At 37.5% G+C, this 19,733-nt stretch overlaps 1 protein-coding gene across 7 annotated transcripts in view; it reads left to right on the forward strand.

Moving 5' to 3' along the window:
- The window catches only part of UTRN (utrophin), a 387,073-nt gene that overhangs the window by 255,478 nt on the left and 111,862 nt on the right, over nucleotides 1-19,733 (forward strand). For all 7 annotated transcript variants that reach the window (XM_042795633.1, XM_042795636.1, XM_042795635.1 and 4 more), the window contains one exon: nucleotides 976-1,132. In XM_042795633.1, coding sequence (XP_042651567.1) covers nucleotides 976-1,132 — 157 coding nt within the window. The remainder of the gene's footprint in view (nucleotides 1-975; nucleotides 1,133-19,733) is intronic.

The following is a 19,733-nucleotide window of genomic DNA, read 5'->3' on the forward strand; positions in this document are numbered from 1 at the left end:
AGCTTGCCTTGAAATTAACCTTGCAGCACATCACCCCTTCAATCCAAACATTGTCATATCAGTCCCAAACATTCACTCAAATGTCGTTTGAAATGATAATACAAGAGAAGTCAGGTGAGAGTTTCAAGATGGTGAGACACAGTGAATCAGAAAAAAAAGATAAGAAAACATGTAAAATAGGAAAAGGTATGAAACAGTAGCAAAGTTCAATTCACTCATCTATCAGAAGCAGGGCAGGAAGGTGCAAAGCTGGTGACAGACTACACTGAAGAGCACTTAGCTCTACTTCATCACCTGTGTGGAGAAAGTATTTGTTGTTACTGGTATAAACTGTGTACATGCTGGTCTCGAATCCATAACGTAGAACAACTGCAGTAAAAGAGTCATCAAGTCAAGGTATTTTTGAAAAATCATTGAAAAGGGTATTGAGGAATCCAGGGTTTTTAAACTGAGGGACAGATTCACTATATTAGTTCTCTAGTAACTCACCATCGACTAAAGAGAATATATTAAATAATCTGTGTCACTGATATGTTGTGCAGTAGAGGCAATGTACTGTTGATCACTGCTGGGAGAACTTGCTGCTTTCACTGCTGGGGAGTGAAGGTCCTGGCATGAAGTTCAATTTTGCAGTGCTTTAGCTCACAAAACGATGCTTGTACTTTGTGCACAGCAGTGGTGGAGTCACTAAAAAACAGCATTTCTTTACGTTGCTTAGACGTGGAGTGTTCAAGGTTTTAGATAATTGAAGACATCAGATACATACTTGTCTGTGTTCCCCCATTTTTCCTCTGCTTATTTTGATTTGCTGTGCAAAGCGTTTTGAAGAAGAGTCTTTTTTTAACAGAGAGTTGCTTTGCAGTTAAACACTTGAAATACTCATATCTTAATGATGGAGCAATTCTATTTATTTATTGCATTTCTACTTTTGTTTGCCATGCAGGGCTTTAAAGTTGCTTTAATGTTGTTTCATAGGGCTCACCTGGAGGCCAGTGCAGAGAAATGGAACAGATTGTTGACATCTCTGGAAGAGTTAATCAAATGGCTGAATGCGAAAGATGAAGAACTAAAAAAGCAAATGCCTATTGGAGGGGATGTTCCAACATTACAGCAACAATATGACCACTGCAAAGTAAGATACTTAAGTTTTATAGATAATTATGCTACTGTGAGTAATAGGATGAAGCACATTTTGAATGCAGGAGAACTGATGAACACTTGCTAGTGACTAATTTATAGAAAAAAAAGATCTAGATCTCCACCTCTTCTGCTTCCCCACCTTGCACAGTAAAGCACAACTGAGATACTCTCTATAAAATTTCATCTAGATTTCTGATACATATGTTCAGTCCAAACACATTTTTTTAATGTTTCCTGATGATTTTGGTATCCTACCACATGTAGAACTGATATTTTACAAGGCACACAAAATTAAGTACTGAACAAGAATTGTGGAAGCAATGTTGAATGTAAATTCAGTAAAATGATGTAAAGTGGCTTTCTACATTTTACTAAATTGACCAGTAATAGCAGCTCCCCACCCAATGCAGATTTATACTGCAGAGATTACTCAGAAATGTTTTTGAGAAATAAAACTTACCAATGCCTTGTACTGTTGTAAATATAACAGGTTATTCTAGCTCTCTGGTTTTGCTAGTTCTGTTCTGGTTTTGTACATAATAGGGCATTACTTCCTAAGTAATTTTTATCAATAGAAAAACTCTGTTGCATCTACAACATATCTTCACTTATAAAGAATGTAGAGTCTGTCTCACCAACTCTGATCAGTAACCAAGTTTGGATGCATTTGCCATTGGACAAATTAATTCTAGGAAAGCTGGTTCCATCTTATCATCGTATTTGTTCTTCTATGTGCTGTAAACAGGGAAAGAGAACAAACGCAACTTTATATAGCTAATTGCATAACAACTGTGTTCCCCTCCACCAACACAACAGTGATGTCTCTTTCATTGTGGTGTTTAGTGAGGGCAAAAATTGAGTTTAGGGAAACACTTAGTAATACAGAAATACTCAGAATACTGTGAGGAACTACAGAAAAAGTAGCCTGACACGAGCAGCACTTTTGAGACTTAACTCCAAAATAGAAGAGCTTAAGGAAATCTGCATATATTTCTACTTAATTTAGTCTTTTGAAGTAAAGTTATTAGCATAAACTCAGGATCTTTGTTTCTTGAGAGTTCATCTCTTCTTGGTCTTATTCACTTAAATCATCAGGCTCTGTTTGTGGACACATCTGCTGTGAATGTTTTATAATGATTAAATTGTGGATTACTAGTGCCAAAGAGCAATAAAAAGCTGCAAGAGATCCAAATATGTCTTGAGGCAGGTCAGTGGGAGGTAATAGATCTCTACAGGTCATTTATAGGGGCTTGTTTGTGTCTTATGCTAGATTATAGTATATGCATGATAATAACAAATAATACTGGTAGTGCCTCTCATTTGAAGATCTTAAATTGATTTATAAAAATGGTAGTTTTTAGACATTGTTCCGAAGTAGAAAAATTTAGGAGCAATAATGCTGGATGGCTCATTTGGGTCACTAGTGAACGTAGCAGCATGAAGGAGAGAACACTTCTGGGTTGTTTAGTCCTTGCACTTATGTTTAAAGAATAACAGACATTTAGCTGTGTGTTGAGGTTAAGACTCTAATATGTACGCTCAGGAGCTTTTAGAGATTATTCTTTCATTTTTCAAAAAGGCAATATTCTTGCAGTGTCACTGTGAGATTTGAATATAGATTTCCTAGTCCAGTATTTAATACAAGCTGTATGAATGGCCTGCAACAGCACAAAGTTAAAGCGACCCTGTGTATCACACTGTTTTTTGTTCATCTATGCAAGCAAGAGCACAATATTCAACTGTGGGTATTTATTAGATGACAGCTGGATGATTATTTTCTAACAGTTATTTTGGTAGGGACCGAGAGATTCCCATATATCTTGTGAAGATACCATGCCATACCAAACATGAATTATCAGCACGTGGTATTTCACTTTCTGTTGCAGTGTTGCTTATTAGTCATTGCCAGAGGAGGGAAGCTGGACCACAGCTCTCCGTTGGTTTGGTTCTGCATGGCAGAGCTTCACTGCTGTTTCTTAGAAGGAACTGTTCATTCCTCACTGAAGCTGCAGTTTACTAATAAAATATATCAAGCTGAAAAATTGTGTTTTTTTCAGGTAGAAAGTGAAAACTGGGGAAAAAAACAACAACAACAACAACAACAAAAAAAAAAAACCACAAAACAAAACCCAAGTCCCTCTGGACATCCTTATTCTGCTTCCTCACCATAGTTAAGAGATTGCCCATGCTTCTACAAATATTAAATCTTCTAAGAATTTCATGTTATTTGTAAGATTTACATTTAATCAACTGCTTTTTTATGATCCCATGTTGAACTTTTGCAGCATCACATCAGCTGGCTTTGAAAAGGTTCTCCACAGGACGCCCTGCGTAAAGTTTGGGTGCTCCTGCTCTCCTCTTTCCTTTAGTTACACATCTGAGTGTTGCTTTGAAGTCGTCCTCATGCAAATCGAGCAGTACAATACCTCGCTTTATCTCCGCTTCTCTGTGATCCCTTTGCTCTGACTTCCAGCTTGCTTACCTGATCTTGTCCTTGCTAGTACTTCAAAATGTAAGTGGTGAAATAGTGTCTCAGCTCTGTGAGATGTGTACCCATGATAGTCTCATCTCCTGTCCTTTATTTTTCTGTGTCCTCAATCCTTTTTATATTAGTATTATTTTTTGTCTCTAATTATTCAATAATCATTCTTCTTATTAACCTACTTTCCCCCCCACCCCCCCTCAGATACATGAAATGACTTGTTTGCTTCAGCTTAATGGCACTAATTTTTTTGGTCTTTCCCTCTGTTCGTATCTCCCCTACTCAGTCTTCAGCTTCAACAGTGATAGATAAATAAGTACAGTATTATGTAACAGTTTGTGTTAGCTCACATTAATTGTGTGCTACTGAGGTCTGTTTAGACAGGAAGAAATAAATGGTTTACAATTTGAATTTTGAACTTGTTTTTGTTTATAAATATCAATCATTCTCCTATGCTTTAAAAGCAAACATTCCCCACAGCGTTAGTCACCTGAATCAGGGCTACAGATTAAGCATGTTTTTCCCAGATTAACAGAAACCTTTCAGGATGTAGCAAGTATTTATAAATTTTGGACTGATTTTTGTGTTGTTCTGCCGAACTTTCATCACCTGTAGTAGTTCATAGTCTTATCACATACTAAATGTTAAGCACAGTCAATCAGTGAACACATCTTGTCTGGGTGTTGAGTTGCACTCTCTGTCTTATGGGGGCAGGGCAAGAGGAAGCTTAAATAACGAAGCATGAATTTCCTATTTTAATTATTCTCAAAATTTGTTTGTCTTAGAGTGGGCTGTGGGGGGAGACCCAGGAATACTGGAAGATTCATAGATACTTCAGGACACTGAGGGGAATTTTAAAAGTACTTGAGTTAAAAAGTCATCTGTATGAAGTGTGCCTATAGCTGAGGCTACATTCACAATCCTGAAGTGTAGAAAACTCATCTGCGAAGGTACTGACACAGGGAATGGCTTATAAGGAAAAGAAAGTGATGGCAGCTGCCTTTTCAAAGTTTATTGCCAGTGTTTTTTTCCATAATTCTAGTTTCTCACTGTTGTTTCTCCTTACCAGCTCAGGTTTTCCCTTTCAATTCTGCTCTTTCCCAGTCTTCCTAATGAATATTCATTTAGGATTTTCAAGTATGTGATGCAAATTTTGATCAGCTGCATAAACCATGCGAAAAAACCCTAAACCACCAAAACTGACAAAAACCACGCTGCCCTTTCCCCCTCCCCGCCAGCTCCCCACCCCCCAGAGACCACCCTTACATGGGTATTTTATTCTGCTCAAAAAGAAAAGGTACAAAAGTATAATGAAAAATCAGTGGGCTGGTTTTGTGTGTCTGGAAATACCTACAGTCATGCCTCTGTACAGGAGGAAGAGATGCAGATGCTGACACCTTTTTTTCTCTGGAGATGCGCTAGGAGCTTTGTATCTCACTTTTCCGCTGGAAGAGTTTTTGACTGTAGTTTTTTGAAAGTGTGCTTTTGCTAAAATACAAAGACTGCCTAAATGATATAAATCACAGTGGTTTAGCTTTCAGAGAGAGAACAGGACATTTCAAATTAAGCAGAAATGGATACCCTCTCGCATAAATCCTGCTGGCATCTGTCTGCATAAATGAACAAATGTCTAGCTAATGCTAAATAATGCATGCGTCTTGGATCACAGAGATGCTTAACTTAGCTTCATTTGAGCTCAGAATGAACTGGTCAAGGACCTGTGAATGTTTGATTGGTAATTTTGTGTCTATGGATGGATCATTAATATTTCAGATACTCTTCAAACTTTTGGGGAGTACTGTCTACGTATTTCATATTTCAGACTTGGTTTCTTAAAGTGATCAAATGCTGAAAGTTGCAAGTGTTTCTTTCCATTTTACTTACCTGTTGCCACTTTATCAAAAGTGTTAGCATAGCAAAGTGGAAACTGCTTTCTACTTGTTGTTTTCCCTTCAGGGTGCCTATAATTCCATTGTTCTCTTTACCAGCAGGAAAAGTCTATGAGGAAAAAACATTTTTCTAGTGTTAACTTCTATGTGCTCTTCTAGTGTGCCTGCCTCACTTCAGGCAATGGGCTTATTTTTATATTAATTCCTACTTAATTATTCCAGGTTTGTTTTTCTTGGATATTTTCTATATTAAAATTTGGTTGGAATGTTAGGAATTATTAACTATAAGAATCGGAAGATGAGTATTATAATACCAGTGCTGCTCGAGTCTATGCTCTTAATTATAGTCTAGAAAGGGCTTTATTTGTTACACATCTCATCACAAAAGGCATGAAGCATGCAGAAAATGTATGCTGCATAGAGGTGGTCAGCTACGTTGCTGAAGTATTAATTTTGACTGAGATGCAAACTGTGAGGGGGTGAAAAGGGAAATTAAACAGTCTGTGGTTGGAAGAGGAGGATCAATACAGCATTTTGCTTAGAGGAAGAGCTGCAACCCTGTCCGAAGGACAAGGGTGTGATTGAAGCAGAAACTTGAGCGATGTGTACCACACTGCTGTGAAGTGGCTCTTCAAAGTAAGGATGTTTTCAAAAACTGTATGCTCTATCAAGAGGGAGAGTAGCCTCCCCACTAGTCAATCAGCATTACTGAACCATTTGAGAGCTCCTTAAGTAAACTTGTAACGGATAGGAGTTTTTTAAGGACTCTTGGAGTTTTAAGTACTCTGCATATTTGAGAATCCTGAACATTGATTATTGGTGAAAAAGAGAGATTGTACTCTACAAAAAAAAATGTACTGTACAAGGACAGTACAACTCATTAAGCTTTAACTGAGACTTTTCTTTGAGGTGTGTTTAGGAGGAAGTGGTGGAAATTGCGGGTAGGAATATTTTGTTACAGGAAAGGAAGATTGTAGTTAATGCCTGAATTTGAATAACAGTTTTCAAGTGGACCCGTCTAATGTAAAGCCATTGCTTGCTAAGGATTTACTCAAACTGATTTGTGTGTTACATGAATGATTCAGGTGTGTATTACTCTGCTCTCCTGGGCTATTTCTCCAAAAGAATGATGTGTAAACAAAAGCATTGCACAAAGAATGAAGTGTTAAATTAGAATGTCAGTGCAGTGCATTTTTAACTTTGACCAAAAAAAAAGTGTTGCTTCTGGCTGTGTTTCAGCTTATTTCCAGAAGTGCAGTTGTCTTGTGATAAGTCAGGAAAGTTGCAATGGATCAGTACTTAAAATAATAAATAACCTGGATAATGAAAGAACAAAATATTCTGTCACTAATGCAGAGTAAAGCAGGTTGTCTTACTGTAGAAAAAACAATTGATAAACACTTTTTCAGTACAATAAATAAAATATTTCTGTGGGGTTGCCTTTTTAATACTATCATTTTGATATAAGTATTTATCAGTATATACATCTCATGTTGCTCTTTTGTGAGGATCCTGTGTCTCATCTGTTTTAATCAAAGACTCCTATATAAACTTTTAAGACATCATTGGGTCTTCTTCAAACCACTGAATAACGCCTATTCTTCTTGAAGATTTATAGTTACCCTCAAATATCTAAGAGGACATTCTGACATTGCTGTGGAGGGAAATGTGTGTGACAGAAATCAGGCTTATGCTGCAGAAACAGCACAATGATCAGCATATCTCTCTGTCTCTTAAAAGGCTGCAATAAGTCCAGTGCCTCTTTCTCTGGTATCTTCTTGTCTCATCCCAAAAGACCACTCTGCTTCCATCGTTATTAGTAGTAGCCCATCTACTATTAATGAAATCTCAGAACACCTTGTGGCGCTAGGATGTACCAGACCATCTGTTTCCATGCCTGAGTCTTGAGCTGGAAGACCGTGACTGGCTGTGGCCTGACCTCCAAGGGTGAGCCATGTGCATAGCCAATGAAGGAGATGGAGCACAAACATACTGGTGACCCATTTTTAATCTCTACCTATACGACAGCTACTGTATTCCCTTAACTACCCCTGTTGTTCATGTCTCTGCATTCTTCTGACTCCACTGTATCCTTATGGAGGTGTAGTGACTGGTATTGCATGCAGTACTTAGGATGAAGTTGAATCAATGTTTTTATGCTGTAGTAAAACACTGGCTTTTTGTCTTGTCCTTTCTGATGACGCTCAACATTTTATTGGCTGCTTTTTTTGGTTACAGCTGCATATTGAGCAAATTACTTCAGAGATCTGTCAGTGAAATTCCCAAGACCTTTTTTCCAAGCCATAACTGCCCAGAAAAGTGTTCAGGGATTTCAATCTAGTGTATGCTTTTTTAAGATCAGATGGTGTTTCAGTTGTATTAAAAAATGCTGGGTATTACCTGAAACCTAAGGACAGTACATCAACAGACGAGCTCCCACGCTGGATCACATAAATGGACTGGTACAAGGAAATGAGACAGGACATTTCTCTGAATGCAAATATTTTTTTGCTGAGGTCTGTTTTTCCAAAGGCAGAGAGCCAGGAAAAAACCCACCGGCATAGCAGCAGTGGCTGTTTTTCCAACTGCAGAGAATGGCTAGAGAGCCACAACAGTACAGTAGCCATTACCATAACTTTTGCAGGAGCTTTCATAGCCTGTGTCAGGTAGAGCTGAAAACTACTTGTCCTGCTTATACCTTTCTCATTCTGAAACCAGTTTGAGATGCTTTCTGTATCATCACAGAATCTTCTCAGGTCTCCTTGATTTCCCTGTGATCTGTTCTGATGAATTGGACCAGTAAGAAGAAACATACTGTATTTAGCAAAGCTGTTCACTTGTCATTCAAGGTGTGGAATGGAACTTGCAGGGATTACTCCAAAGCTTTTAAGAATCTTTTTACATAATTGTCACTTTTCTGTATGAATTTTGTGCAATAGCTGGAGAGTTTTTTCCTCTTTTATAGTGTGTTCTCAGAGGACTGCGTTCCCGCTGCATCATTGTTTTGGAGAAAACTGAATGGGAGCATTAGTTCATGATGCACTCCATATTCTTAACTATACAGTAAGAGAGAGTCTCCTGCCACTTTAAAATCCTTCTGAAATTTTATCTGCATTTTCAGGCATAGACTGCTGAAGAATCTGTTTTATTTTCTGTTAAGAATATCACCTAGATCCTGTTTCTTGCTGCTTCAGGCGGACTTTTTAGGGGAGAAGAATATTTATTCCAGTTAACTCCTGAACTATTGGATCCTCAATCCCTTGTTATTACATCCAGTAATCCATTTTAGGAACATCAGCAATAAATTGAAAAAACTGTGTTGCCATGGCAGCTGCCCACTCCTGTTTTCATGCAGATTCTTGAGATTAAAGGCTAGGCTTCGAAATGTATGTACAAAATAGGGGAGTGAATGGGATTCTGCTTTTTCTTGTATTTTTGTTAGTTTTCTCATTTTTGTTTCATCACTCTTGTAGAATGCAGAAGAAATTAAAAAGTAGGTATTGGTTTAATGGCTAAGGTAACCTTGCAGGGGGTGTTTTGTTTTTTTTTTTTTTTGTTTTGTTTATAAGAACTCAACTTCAGCTATTAGGTGTTCCTAGAAAGTTACCATACATCTGTATCTTCTGATCTGGGTTTCGATGAATTTCTCTCATCCAGAGTGGTTAGTCTGAGGGGCTGGGAAACTGCTAGGAATGTTCCTAGAAGCAGATTTGTTTCCTGAAGTTCCAGTCTTTCAACTTTAGCAGCCAAATGGTATCTAAACCTAAAATGGTGCTTAAAGATTTGGAGCTTTCTTTTTAGGAAAACTGCTGGAGGTTATGTTTGTGCTAACACATGTTTTCTGCAAAGTAAGTTCCGTGCTGTGCTTCAGAAAGGTGCCATATTGGGTTTAGGAGTCCCACTCCTACACTCAGCTGCTAGAGGTCCTTATGTACTACTTACAGATTATCCAGACTGGTTAGTTGTTATGGAAAAAAGAAGATAGGGATTTTTTTCTTTTAATTATATTTGGAACCTGAATCCTCACCTGTGAGGCCAGTAACAGGACTCCTTTTCTAGCACCACTTACTTAAAGTATCGTCTGTGGTTGTCCACTTCAGAAGACTCAGGGTATTCTGAGCATCAATAATAAGGTACAAGTACAGTTCCTCTATACAGTGCAGTTCCTGATAGGCCTGAAATGTCTGTAGTCATTCCTCATAGGGTTACTGAGATGACATCACTTTGTTTTAATCAACAGTTTACTAAATTCTGTTGAGCATGGTGTAATTTCGATAGAAAGTATTTTCTTTTTCGAGGTGGCTGTTACTTGCATGTGGGGTTTGGAGTTGTTTTTGGTTTTTTTTTTTTTTTTTGGTTTGTGTCTTGGTTTTGGGGTGTTTTTTCAGGCACTTCTTTCTGGAAAGAGTGTAATGTTGTCCTCACAATCATCCATTTATTACCAACAAGCTATTTTACATGTTTAGTTGCTCATGTTACAATCTACTCCCCTGTAACGTGTGAGGACATTTTAAAAGTATCCTGTACAAACTCAAAGTTATCTCAGATATCTCAGTTTCTCTCTTGTTTAATGATGATGTAACGTTATGTCAGGGCTAGTAGTGAAGCGACTGTTTTGTAAAGTGCTTGCAAGCTCTGTATATTAACTGGCTGTGGAGCTTTGCAGCCCACTCTGCCAAATCGAGAATGTGCGTGCAGTAACTTCTGTGACACGAGCAGCCTCTTCTGGTTCTGCAGCGAATGAAGATCAGCCTTAACTAGTTTATGTTCGACAGAGATGCTGTATTATAACTGGCACGTGATTGTGCTGGTGATAGGTGGCTGTTGTTTGGGTGTTCCTATACCCTGTTTCTCTGCAGCACAAATTTCAGGGGCATATAGGAAGCTGTGTAGTTCGGATGAACTTCTAGCCAGTGTGGGCTGTTACTTAAATGAACAGGCACAGCCTGTAGTGAAAGAGAACATTTTAAAGGTCTTCTCAAAGAACATAATAGCTGCTGTTACTAGTAATTTATCTGTTTTACAGTATGATTTTAATCTTTTGGAGCTTTCTTATTAAATGAATGCGTAAATGGAGAGAAAAAAATATTTATGCCGATGTTTGACAGTATAACAAAATAAACCAGTGATTTTTCCCAGTTAGTTTCATAATGTTGTTGTTGGCAATTTTGTTTTTGCTAACAAGTATTCATAAGCTTTAGGGAGCGTAGTAAACTAAAGCCATAAATCATTAAGTAAATGTTCTGATACATTTATTTTCACTTTTGTTTGATGTTGGAGTGAGTTTTATACATTCCCTCTATAAAACCAAGTATTTTTTTTAGTTATAGGTAACACAGTAGATTGCAAGTCTTTTGTGGTTTTGTTAAACCAGCTGCTTCAAGAGAAAGGAGCTTACATGCTTGAAGAATTTTTAAAATCTAAACTGAAATTTCTTGATTAATGGAAGGACTGTGCTTATGACTTTATAAATAGTCATTAAAAAATACATACTGTTATAAATGGGTGATTCACTTGGGTGTAAATTAAAATTTTCAGTACCCAGAGAGACTGAAGTGATTGATTCAAATCATTACTTTTAATGGTATATTTTTCATTAAGTCAGTGAAACAGGTCAGTAAGAATTTAGGATTAGCAGTAATAGAAGAGAGAATAGTAAATGAGAGAGTTTTAAAAAATTACTGGAACAAATATATCATTTTTCAGTCAAATTCATCAGATCATCTTCTGAAAGTTTTCTTTTCACCCCCTTGCTCTAGGTTTTATACAGTCTATATTCATTCACCTTGGAATCAACCTGATGCAAAAATATTTTTTCTTGCTTTTTTTTAAGTAATAACAATTTGTACATTTTCTTTTTTGCAGTTCCATCTCCTTTTTTGAGTGATAGACCTGCATCAGAGGAGATAGGTTAGAAGTTTGTGTAAGCATTCACTACTTTAAAGGGATCAGATTCAAGCTGAGGAAGAAACCCTCCAACTGAACAAAATGCTAAAAATATAACATTTTAATGCTCTGAAAGAAAAGCGGGAAGACTGATGTGAAAATATTTTTATTATCAAATAAATGCAAAGGAGGGAGAGGGTGTCATTTTTTGATAATTATTGATAGTGTCTGACAGTTGTGCCCTGTGTGTTCTCTGCGCATGATTTTCCATCTAGAGTTTTGAAGCAGAGAGACACTGTGCAGTGCTACACGCTGACATCAGCGCTGTGGTTAGCGTATGGGTACGGATGCTTTCAGGAGCTTCAGTGCCTGATACAGGAAACAAGTCCCCAGGCTCTGACTAAAAAGTAGACTCCGATTAACCTTTTATTTCCCTGATGCAGTACTGACTCAGAACCCCCTACACTGGGAGTAAAAATTATTACTAAACAGTTGCTACCTAAACAATGTATCTGAGAATAAGTATTTTCTAAGTTTATTAGACTTTTTCTAGAGCTAGGTGCTTAGTAATCCTGGCAGTTTTTTGGCATGAATAAAAATGAATGAGAGTTTGGGATGATATTTATTTCTTCTAGTTGTGAGGATTTAGAAAGTTTCTAGGCTTGAGTCATTACAACAGGCAGTTCTTAGCTTTCTTCTATACAGTGCTATTAGCTGTTGCTTTATTTTCAGCAGCACTTATATGTAGAAATCTACATATTTTTCTAATTAAATACACAGAGAAGGGAGATGTATATTAATCATAAGGATTGGAGTGTTCTATTTCAATATTTTAAAATTTAAGTCTGTTATGCTTTTGACAGAGAATTTAGCTCTGAACTTTTAACGATTTCAGGTTTGAGACAAGAAATGTAGCTGACAGAAGCACTGTCTGGTAACTTGTTAAAAGTGCCTGGAGCTAATTTACTCCTGTGAAGTTGACAGAAAGTACTATTTTATTTTTTTTTTTTTTGTTTTTTTTTTTTTTTTCTTTGATATTGTAAAGCCTGGTGATGCTCTTTTGAGCTGTTGGAAGAAAAAGAAAGCTAAAGGAGGGTACTCTGAGTGCTATGTAGGTAGCTAGAGAGGAAATTGCAAAAGCATGTGGGATTTGTGGATTTTTTTCCAAAGACTTACTTGAGTGGCACAAACTGTGGTGTATTGAAACTGTGCACTTGTTTGTAAATATAAGGCTTTATTTATAAATTGTAACAAAGTCTGGAATTAATAAAAAGGGAGGGAAGAGAGAAAAAAAACAAAAAGCTAAGAATAGTTGCATATAGGGAAAAAAGTCCCTTATATGGCCCTCCGTTCTTGAATAATAAGTTCATACTATCCTTGCTAAGTGAGCTTAAACTGGTGTTTGGGTCCAGGTTGGTTTAGTTGAATGATGTGCTTTTTCTTGTACTGGGATTCTAGATGGGAAAACACATAATCTGTTTTTTTTTTTTTGTGTATTTTGGCTTGTTTTCCAGTAGTTGAATTCCTGGTGTCTCTCAGGCTTGACAGCTGTCTGTTAGTTAGCACCGCTTAACCTGCACTAAAGAAACTTCAAGTGTAGCTTCTCCAATAGGCAGATATCTGAGTACTTTCCTTCACCTTTGGCTAACAGGCATCATGCCCAGGCCTTCCTCTGTGTGCGAGGGACTTGCCCACATCCACAAAACGCTTCTGTTCCCGGCACTGCTCTTGTGGATTGATTTGAAAGGTATAAATGCTGGATTCAGCATGTGAGGCTCTGGGGGGCTTCTACAAGTCGTACAGAGCTGTACACAGCCTCATGCAGTAGTTTCACATAAAACATGATCAGTGTCTGCACGTTCTGCTTTGCTTCCGTGGCTGTTCCCAGAGCCACAGAGCAGCCGTGCCATCGGCTGGGTACATCCACACCAACCCCATGCAGCAGGCTTCTTCCTCAGAGAAGAAGTAGGAGGGGTAGGAAGCACTGAAAGTCTATCAGACTTCCAGTGGCAAGGCAAATCTGTAAAGCTCCATCCTGCTGAGGTTTTAAAAGGTTGAAAGGTCCTGAATTCAGACTAAAGAGGGAACAGCATCTTATCGGCAGAAGTATTTTCCCTTGCTGAGAAAAGTCTGTCTTTGTTAGTTCTCTGTTCTCTATGAGTTCCTGATGATCAAACTATTCCTGTTTTTCCTTTCATATATAACAGATAGGGCACATCTGTCCAACAGTGCAGCACAGATACCTGTGCTAGTAATGAATGAGTTTTTCAGTAAGAGAAATTAGCCCATGCAGAGATCTAGCTGACGGCAGTTGTAGTGCTCTTGCAGCATACACGAACTTGGGCACTTGCACACTGCATTGTTTTGTTCTGCTAAGATATTCTGTTTAGTTCGTTTTTTTGGATATGAGGAGGAGGATGACTTCCACACAGAATTTGAAATCCACTGCTCCCATGTCTGAGTTAGGTACAGTCCCAGTTGTGAAAAGCTGGGAGTGAGGTACTTGAGCCCAGGCTCAGACATGTACTGGGATTTTTTTCCTTCCCTAATTCAGAAACTTCTTTTATGGCGTTGATGCTTCAGCATTCCTCATTTTGGTGCCAGATTCATAGTTGTAGCATAATATTTTTGTTATATTTCCTAAACTTGGAAAGGAATGTTTTAGAATAAACACATCTTTAATGCTTACAAGGTAGACAGTAAATGAATCTACAAAATTTAAAAGCTACAATGATAGTCACCCATTCTGTTTTATGGATGTGCTGTTTGACTTGTTCTCTGAATAATGAGGAAGTAAGAGAAATACAGAACAAACCTTTCTGTTCATTGCATTTGACTGACATTAGTCATTCACGGTATGAAGGACATTGAGGGAGGAAGAGTACACAAGCTTATGATCAGGCTGCCAGTGTCACTGAAGCAAAGTTTTTGTAAAACCTTGACTTTCTGATTAACTTGGTTTGCATCCTTAATATTATGTGTACTTTAAATGAAACTGTTACTTTGACAGTGACAAGATGATCAGTGTTGGATATACACAAATATAAGCTATCTGAAAATATGCTTGTAGAGTTATGCATACTTAATTTATATCAAATCTTCCATGTCAAAAGGCTACACTGAGAAGCTGAGCTAAAAGATGAACTACTGTTCACAATAATAATATCCAAGTCCAACCCGCACTGTTTATTAAAGAAAAGGCCTAAACTCTGCTACAGCTTTTCTTCTGTGACAATTGTTAGAGGTGCCCAGTGATGGGCTGTGATGGTACTAGCATTTCTTGGAGAAAGGAGCGCAGTGAAAGGTTCCTTGGAAACTATGTCTCTGACATTCAACACAGTTTTGTTTTGTCATTCTGCAAAGATCAGTTAATTCTGCCGTGGTGCCTGATGTCTGCATGCAGGTAGTATGGGAACTGACCATGTAGCAGCTTTTCCAACACCAGTGATGTGCAAGCTTTTTTCTCTGTCAAGCTGTATTTGTGATGCTTGGAGGTGTCTCAGAGCTCAGAGGCAGTGGGCAGAGCTGAGCAGAGAGGAGGTGATGTGTACAGGCAGAGAAAAACGTGCTGCAGAGTCTGAAGCTACAAGGCAGTCATGCTTGGTTGAAATTACTAATTTTCAATAGGTCAGCCTCATTTGGAATGATTTTCTGATGATCTTGAACTCTTCTGTATGAGCATGCCGGTAATGCCTTCTGACATTTCTGGGTGCTAAGAGATTCTTAATCTGATGAGTAGTTGCTTAGCTGCAGTTACTCAGACCCAATTTTCACCTGTGTCTTTCTACTTATGCTTTTCATGGTGGTGGTACAGCAGCACTGGAAAGGAAGGAAGTTATTTACCTTAACACTGGATCTAAAGTTGTGGAGTAAACTTACATGAAGGAATGTCTGGTAGGAAACACAGCACAGTATATAAAACAAATAAACAAAACCCCATGGCATGTAAAAACAAAGGTACTTTTCTCACCGGAGAGAAAACAAAAGAACAAACACAGGGCAGATGTGAATCGCATTGCTTAATGCTGTCCTGGAAAACATTTTGGTACTAAGACGTGTGTGGTCTGAGAATCTATATATATAGCAAATGAACATACTGCATTTTGATTATACTTGTAGATGAATAGGAAGAGATTTCTAAGAAAGCAATGATTTATTTCCTGAGTGAGAAACACTGAAGCTAAAGCACCCCATTATTAAATACAATATAGATGAACTAAATAAGTGAAATTCCTTTGCTGTTTTTAAAATCTGTGTTTATGGTGTACACTTTTCATTAAGGGTTTTTGGGATAAGGGACCAGAGTATAGGTATCTTGCTGCACTGCGTTTGCACGTTCTCACTTTTTTTTAAATAGCTTTAAGTTAATATTTTAATTTCTGGATAATATTGTTATATGTCAGAATATTCTTTGATGTCAGAATATTCTTTGTTACTGCTAATGGCATCCAGCACTAAAAGCAATTTTAGTGTTTGGTTTTAACACATTCCCTGTGCTCGTTCTCAGTGTCATTGTTTATACCTTTAGCGTTTTATTTATTGCTTCTATTTGTCTCCATACCTTTGGTAATTTTGCCATGGCATACAACTTGTTTCTAAGTATGGATGACTAAAAATAACAATTTGACTGTATGCATTTTTTTAGTTTCTTAATGAGAAATTGTTTATGGTTTCAAATTCTTAGTTTCTAAAGAAAAAGAAATCTTGTTTAATAGATGCTGGTTTTACTACATGTAAAATATTACAAATCTTTGCCTGAAGAGTTTTTTAAAAAAAAAAAAAAAAAAAAAAAAAAGCTTTTCATACTGGAGAAACAAAAGAAACCTAGCAGAGAAAGGAAATGGAGTGAGTGAACATAAGTAGTAAGTCTTGTGATCTGTCTGATGTGTCCGCCTTCTGTGGGAATCTATTTGTGGAGCTGAGTTAACTTTAATATGCCTTGCTCCATGGAATTATGCTTTTAAGTACTAGTCTCTTTCACTAATTGACCGCAAATTAGTATCAATTATATTAAACGACTTCTTACTCATAAGCAGAAAACCACTTTGTGGTCCTCCAAAAAAATGCTTAATGACAACATTTGCAATAAGGTTCCGTATAGGCTTTTTTCTTTCCCCCCCCCCCCCCCCCCCCCAAATTAACAATTAATCATCCTTATAAAATTACTTTTAATCAAGGAATACGGTTTATGCAAACAGCTATCACAAGAACTTACAGTGGGGAAAGATAAGGCAAAGATTTGTCTTTAGTGTCCATGGATATTTTGAAGAACTTTCCCTAGATTATTTGAATTTCATTTTTTTTCAACTAAAAAACCAAAACCCGAACAGATTAAGTTAAAATCAAATAACAAACTCAGCTGGATAGTAGGAGGGCACAACCCTGTAACTGGATGATTTAACACAATTTGCAAAACCCTGATAATTTTCAAGCAGATTTACCCAGTGGATTTTATTTATATATGTCGATTGAATGTCCAGCAATGTTTTAATCCAAGTTTCTTATTTGTAGAGTTGACCGAAAGCAGACATATCTTTTTGTTTATCTGCTTAGTTTAATTTACAGGTCCCAGCTGTGTTTTCTGTTGTTTTTGAGACATTGTTAAATCACTTATGTGAAAATGCAAATACCTAGCAAGGCTGTTGTGTTGGACAAGTTGAGTTTGTGGAGGCAGAAGTGAAGCTAATAAAGTGATACAGACTATTGCATGTTGTAACAAGTTTGGATCTTCCCTGTTTGACAAGGGACTAAAACTCCTGGCTGAAGTTCTGTTTGTTATTTCTTTTTGGTGTGATTCGTGATGAGGGAAATTCCTCTATTTAAACATACATACACACACCCAGCCCACCAAAAAAACTCCCCAAGACCACCACAGCTATGTTGAGATACCTGCTGCACTGATGCTGTGCCATAGAATATGTGACATACTCCCATTGGGCCTTGCTTTTTTTTTTTTTTTTTTTTTTTTTTTAAATGCCATTAGCTTGTAAAGACATGGCACAGGTGTCAAGTCCTGCTTTTTCATGTTCCTGTAACTTCTGATGGCATCTAGAACCAACTGAAGGAGGTGACTAACCAGAGGGAAACTCTTTTCTTGCCCTTAGGGTATTCCTTACTTGTGTCTCTCTCAAATACACCTGGAGAATTTGCAGGCGTGGTTTTATGGTAATTTTTCTTTACTGAGCAGATGCTGGAAATCTTGGAGAAGTGACCAAAACAAGAGATCCAGTATAGTCTGTCATATCACAGTAACCAACTATGTCATACAAGATTTACAAAGACTCTGCTAGTTTAGGTAGTTTTGAAAATGGGAAGTCATAGCAGAAAAGTGGAAAGCAAAAAGAGATAAAGCAAGGAGCTGTAGACCTTGGTGATGTGAAATAACCAAGAGATAAAAGGTTAGGGAATTAGGGAGAGAGTAGCATATAACACAAACCATGAGATTGGTCATGATGTAAGCATAATAAGGAATTGTAGTTTGACAGGGGAAAACTGTCTGGGTTGAACTCTGATAATTTTGAGTAATTTTTTTCCCTACTTTGAGCATTGTTTGGTTGACATGACTTTTGCAGCTGGTCCTTGTGACATGGGAACTTTGTTCTGAGCCAGTGTAGCTGCTCTTCTGCTGCTACCTGACCCCAACTCTGTTATTCTGCTGCATAGGGAGTATCCATCAAAAGAGAGCAGAGTGTTGACTATTTAGTGAATACTCAGTTGTCTGCCTAGACAATTTGCTTCTAAAGAGAAACCAAAGTGACTGTTCCTAAGAAAGAGGAGTAATTATTTTTGACAGGATTTCAGCTTCTGAAAGGATTTCCAGTAGCAGTCCTCTCGTGTGTGTATACATGCATACATACACAACCAAACCCAAAAACCAGAACAGGAACACTAAAGGTAGTCTCAAATTGCAACTGGTCTCTAGCATTTTGCTGCATTAACATTCAGCTGGGCTCTGGTGCCTGTGATTCCTCTTGCAGAAGGGAATATTCCTTCCCTTATGTAACTGTCAGACAGGACGTTCTGCTCTGAGTCTTTTTGCAATGATCTCACTTTTCTGATTATATATAATTAATAGGTGATGCATGTAGTACAACCCATTTTTTTTGATGATAGCAATTCATTAGCAAGGATCCTGATGTACACTTGCACTAAGGAGTCTGATGTTACAGGAAACCTCTCTCATATGTGAGACGTGGGCACGCCCAAAAATTGGGTCCTGTCTTCCTATATTGAACAAATATTCATAGTGCTGTATACCATAAGGTTTATCTTCAGAGTCTGGAGTTTGAACTGCAGTTACTAAAAATCCTTCTCAAGACCTCTGCAGTAACATGGTAGGTACCATTGATACCTTATGAGACCAAACATATTAGACTTGTCCCATTGATGTTATTTTGAAGAAATGCAGAGGAAATTTTAATTGTCCCAAATGAGCAAAAGGTGACCCAAGTTTACACTTAACAACAACAATGCTACAATGAACTTGTTAATGGTATTATAATCTCGGTGTGAAGCAAGAATCTTACAGCATGTTAACGCTGACAGTTCAACAGTGCTCAGTAGTCATACAGGCTAAACACACATAAGCCTGTCTGTTGCTGGCAAGCAAAGAAAGAAGAATTTCTCTCTCATGTTGAAGAAGTAGATGGTTACTATTGTATGATACAGGGAAATAGTTCAAGACTCTGCAAATATATGTGGTTAATAGTGGTAATAAAATATTTGAGTGTTCTTGCTAAATTAAGTAATAATCCATTAAATACAAGGCAGATGTTTTGTGTGTCTTCTGTCAGGCTGGAGGCACTGTGTGTTTAGGATGCATTAAAAAAAAAAAAAAAAACAAAAACGTTTTTTGTTCTTTATCCCTCCCCTACCTTTTCCTGTGAGTATTTTCTGACATAAAAAGCAGAAGTTATACCAGTTGCTACCCATAAAGAAGAGGCGTGAATTTGACACACTGACAGTGTTTCCACCATAACCTCATTTGTTGGGGGTTATGTAACTGAGTAGTAAAACTTGTCCAAAACTATACTGTTGTATGCTATGCACTGCACAGTTTTGCAGTTTGAAGATGATTAAAGTTAGCATTGAGGACACAAATTTCCTTTTCTTCTTCAAAGGAGGTAAAACTTTGATGAAGACTCTGGAAAAAATGTAACTTCTGTTCTATAGATAGGTCTACAAAAGAGTTTCATCTGAAATGGAAGGATCCTTATTTTGATGATATACTGCCTTGCCTTGAAGGTTGATTTTTAGAGAGTGTAGTCTCTTTCAAATGCCTTTGAAACAGACTCACTGCAATGCTTTATTTGGCATTGTACAGTGATCTTTTCTTA

Source organism: Tyto alba, unplaced genomic scaffold (assembly GCF_018691265.1).
Source record: "Tyto alba isolate M040663 unplaced genomic scaffold, T.alba_DEE_v4.0 Super-Scaffold_22, whole genome shotgun sequence".
Lineage (NCBI taxonomy): Eukaryota > Metazoa > Chordata > Aves > Strigiformes > Tytonidae > Tyto > Tyto alba.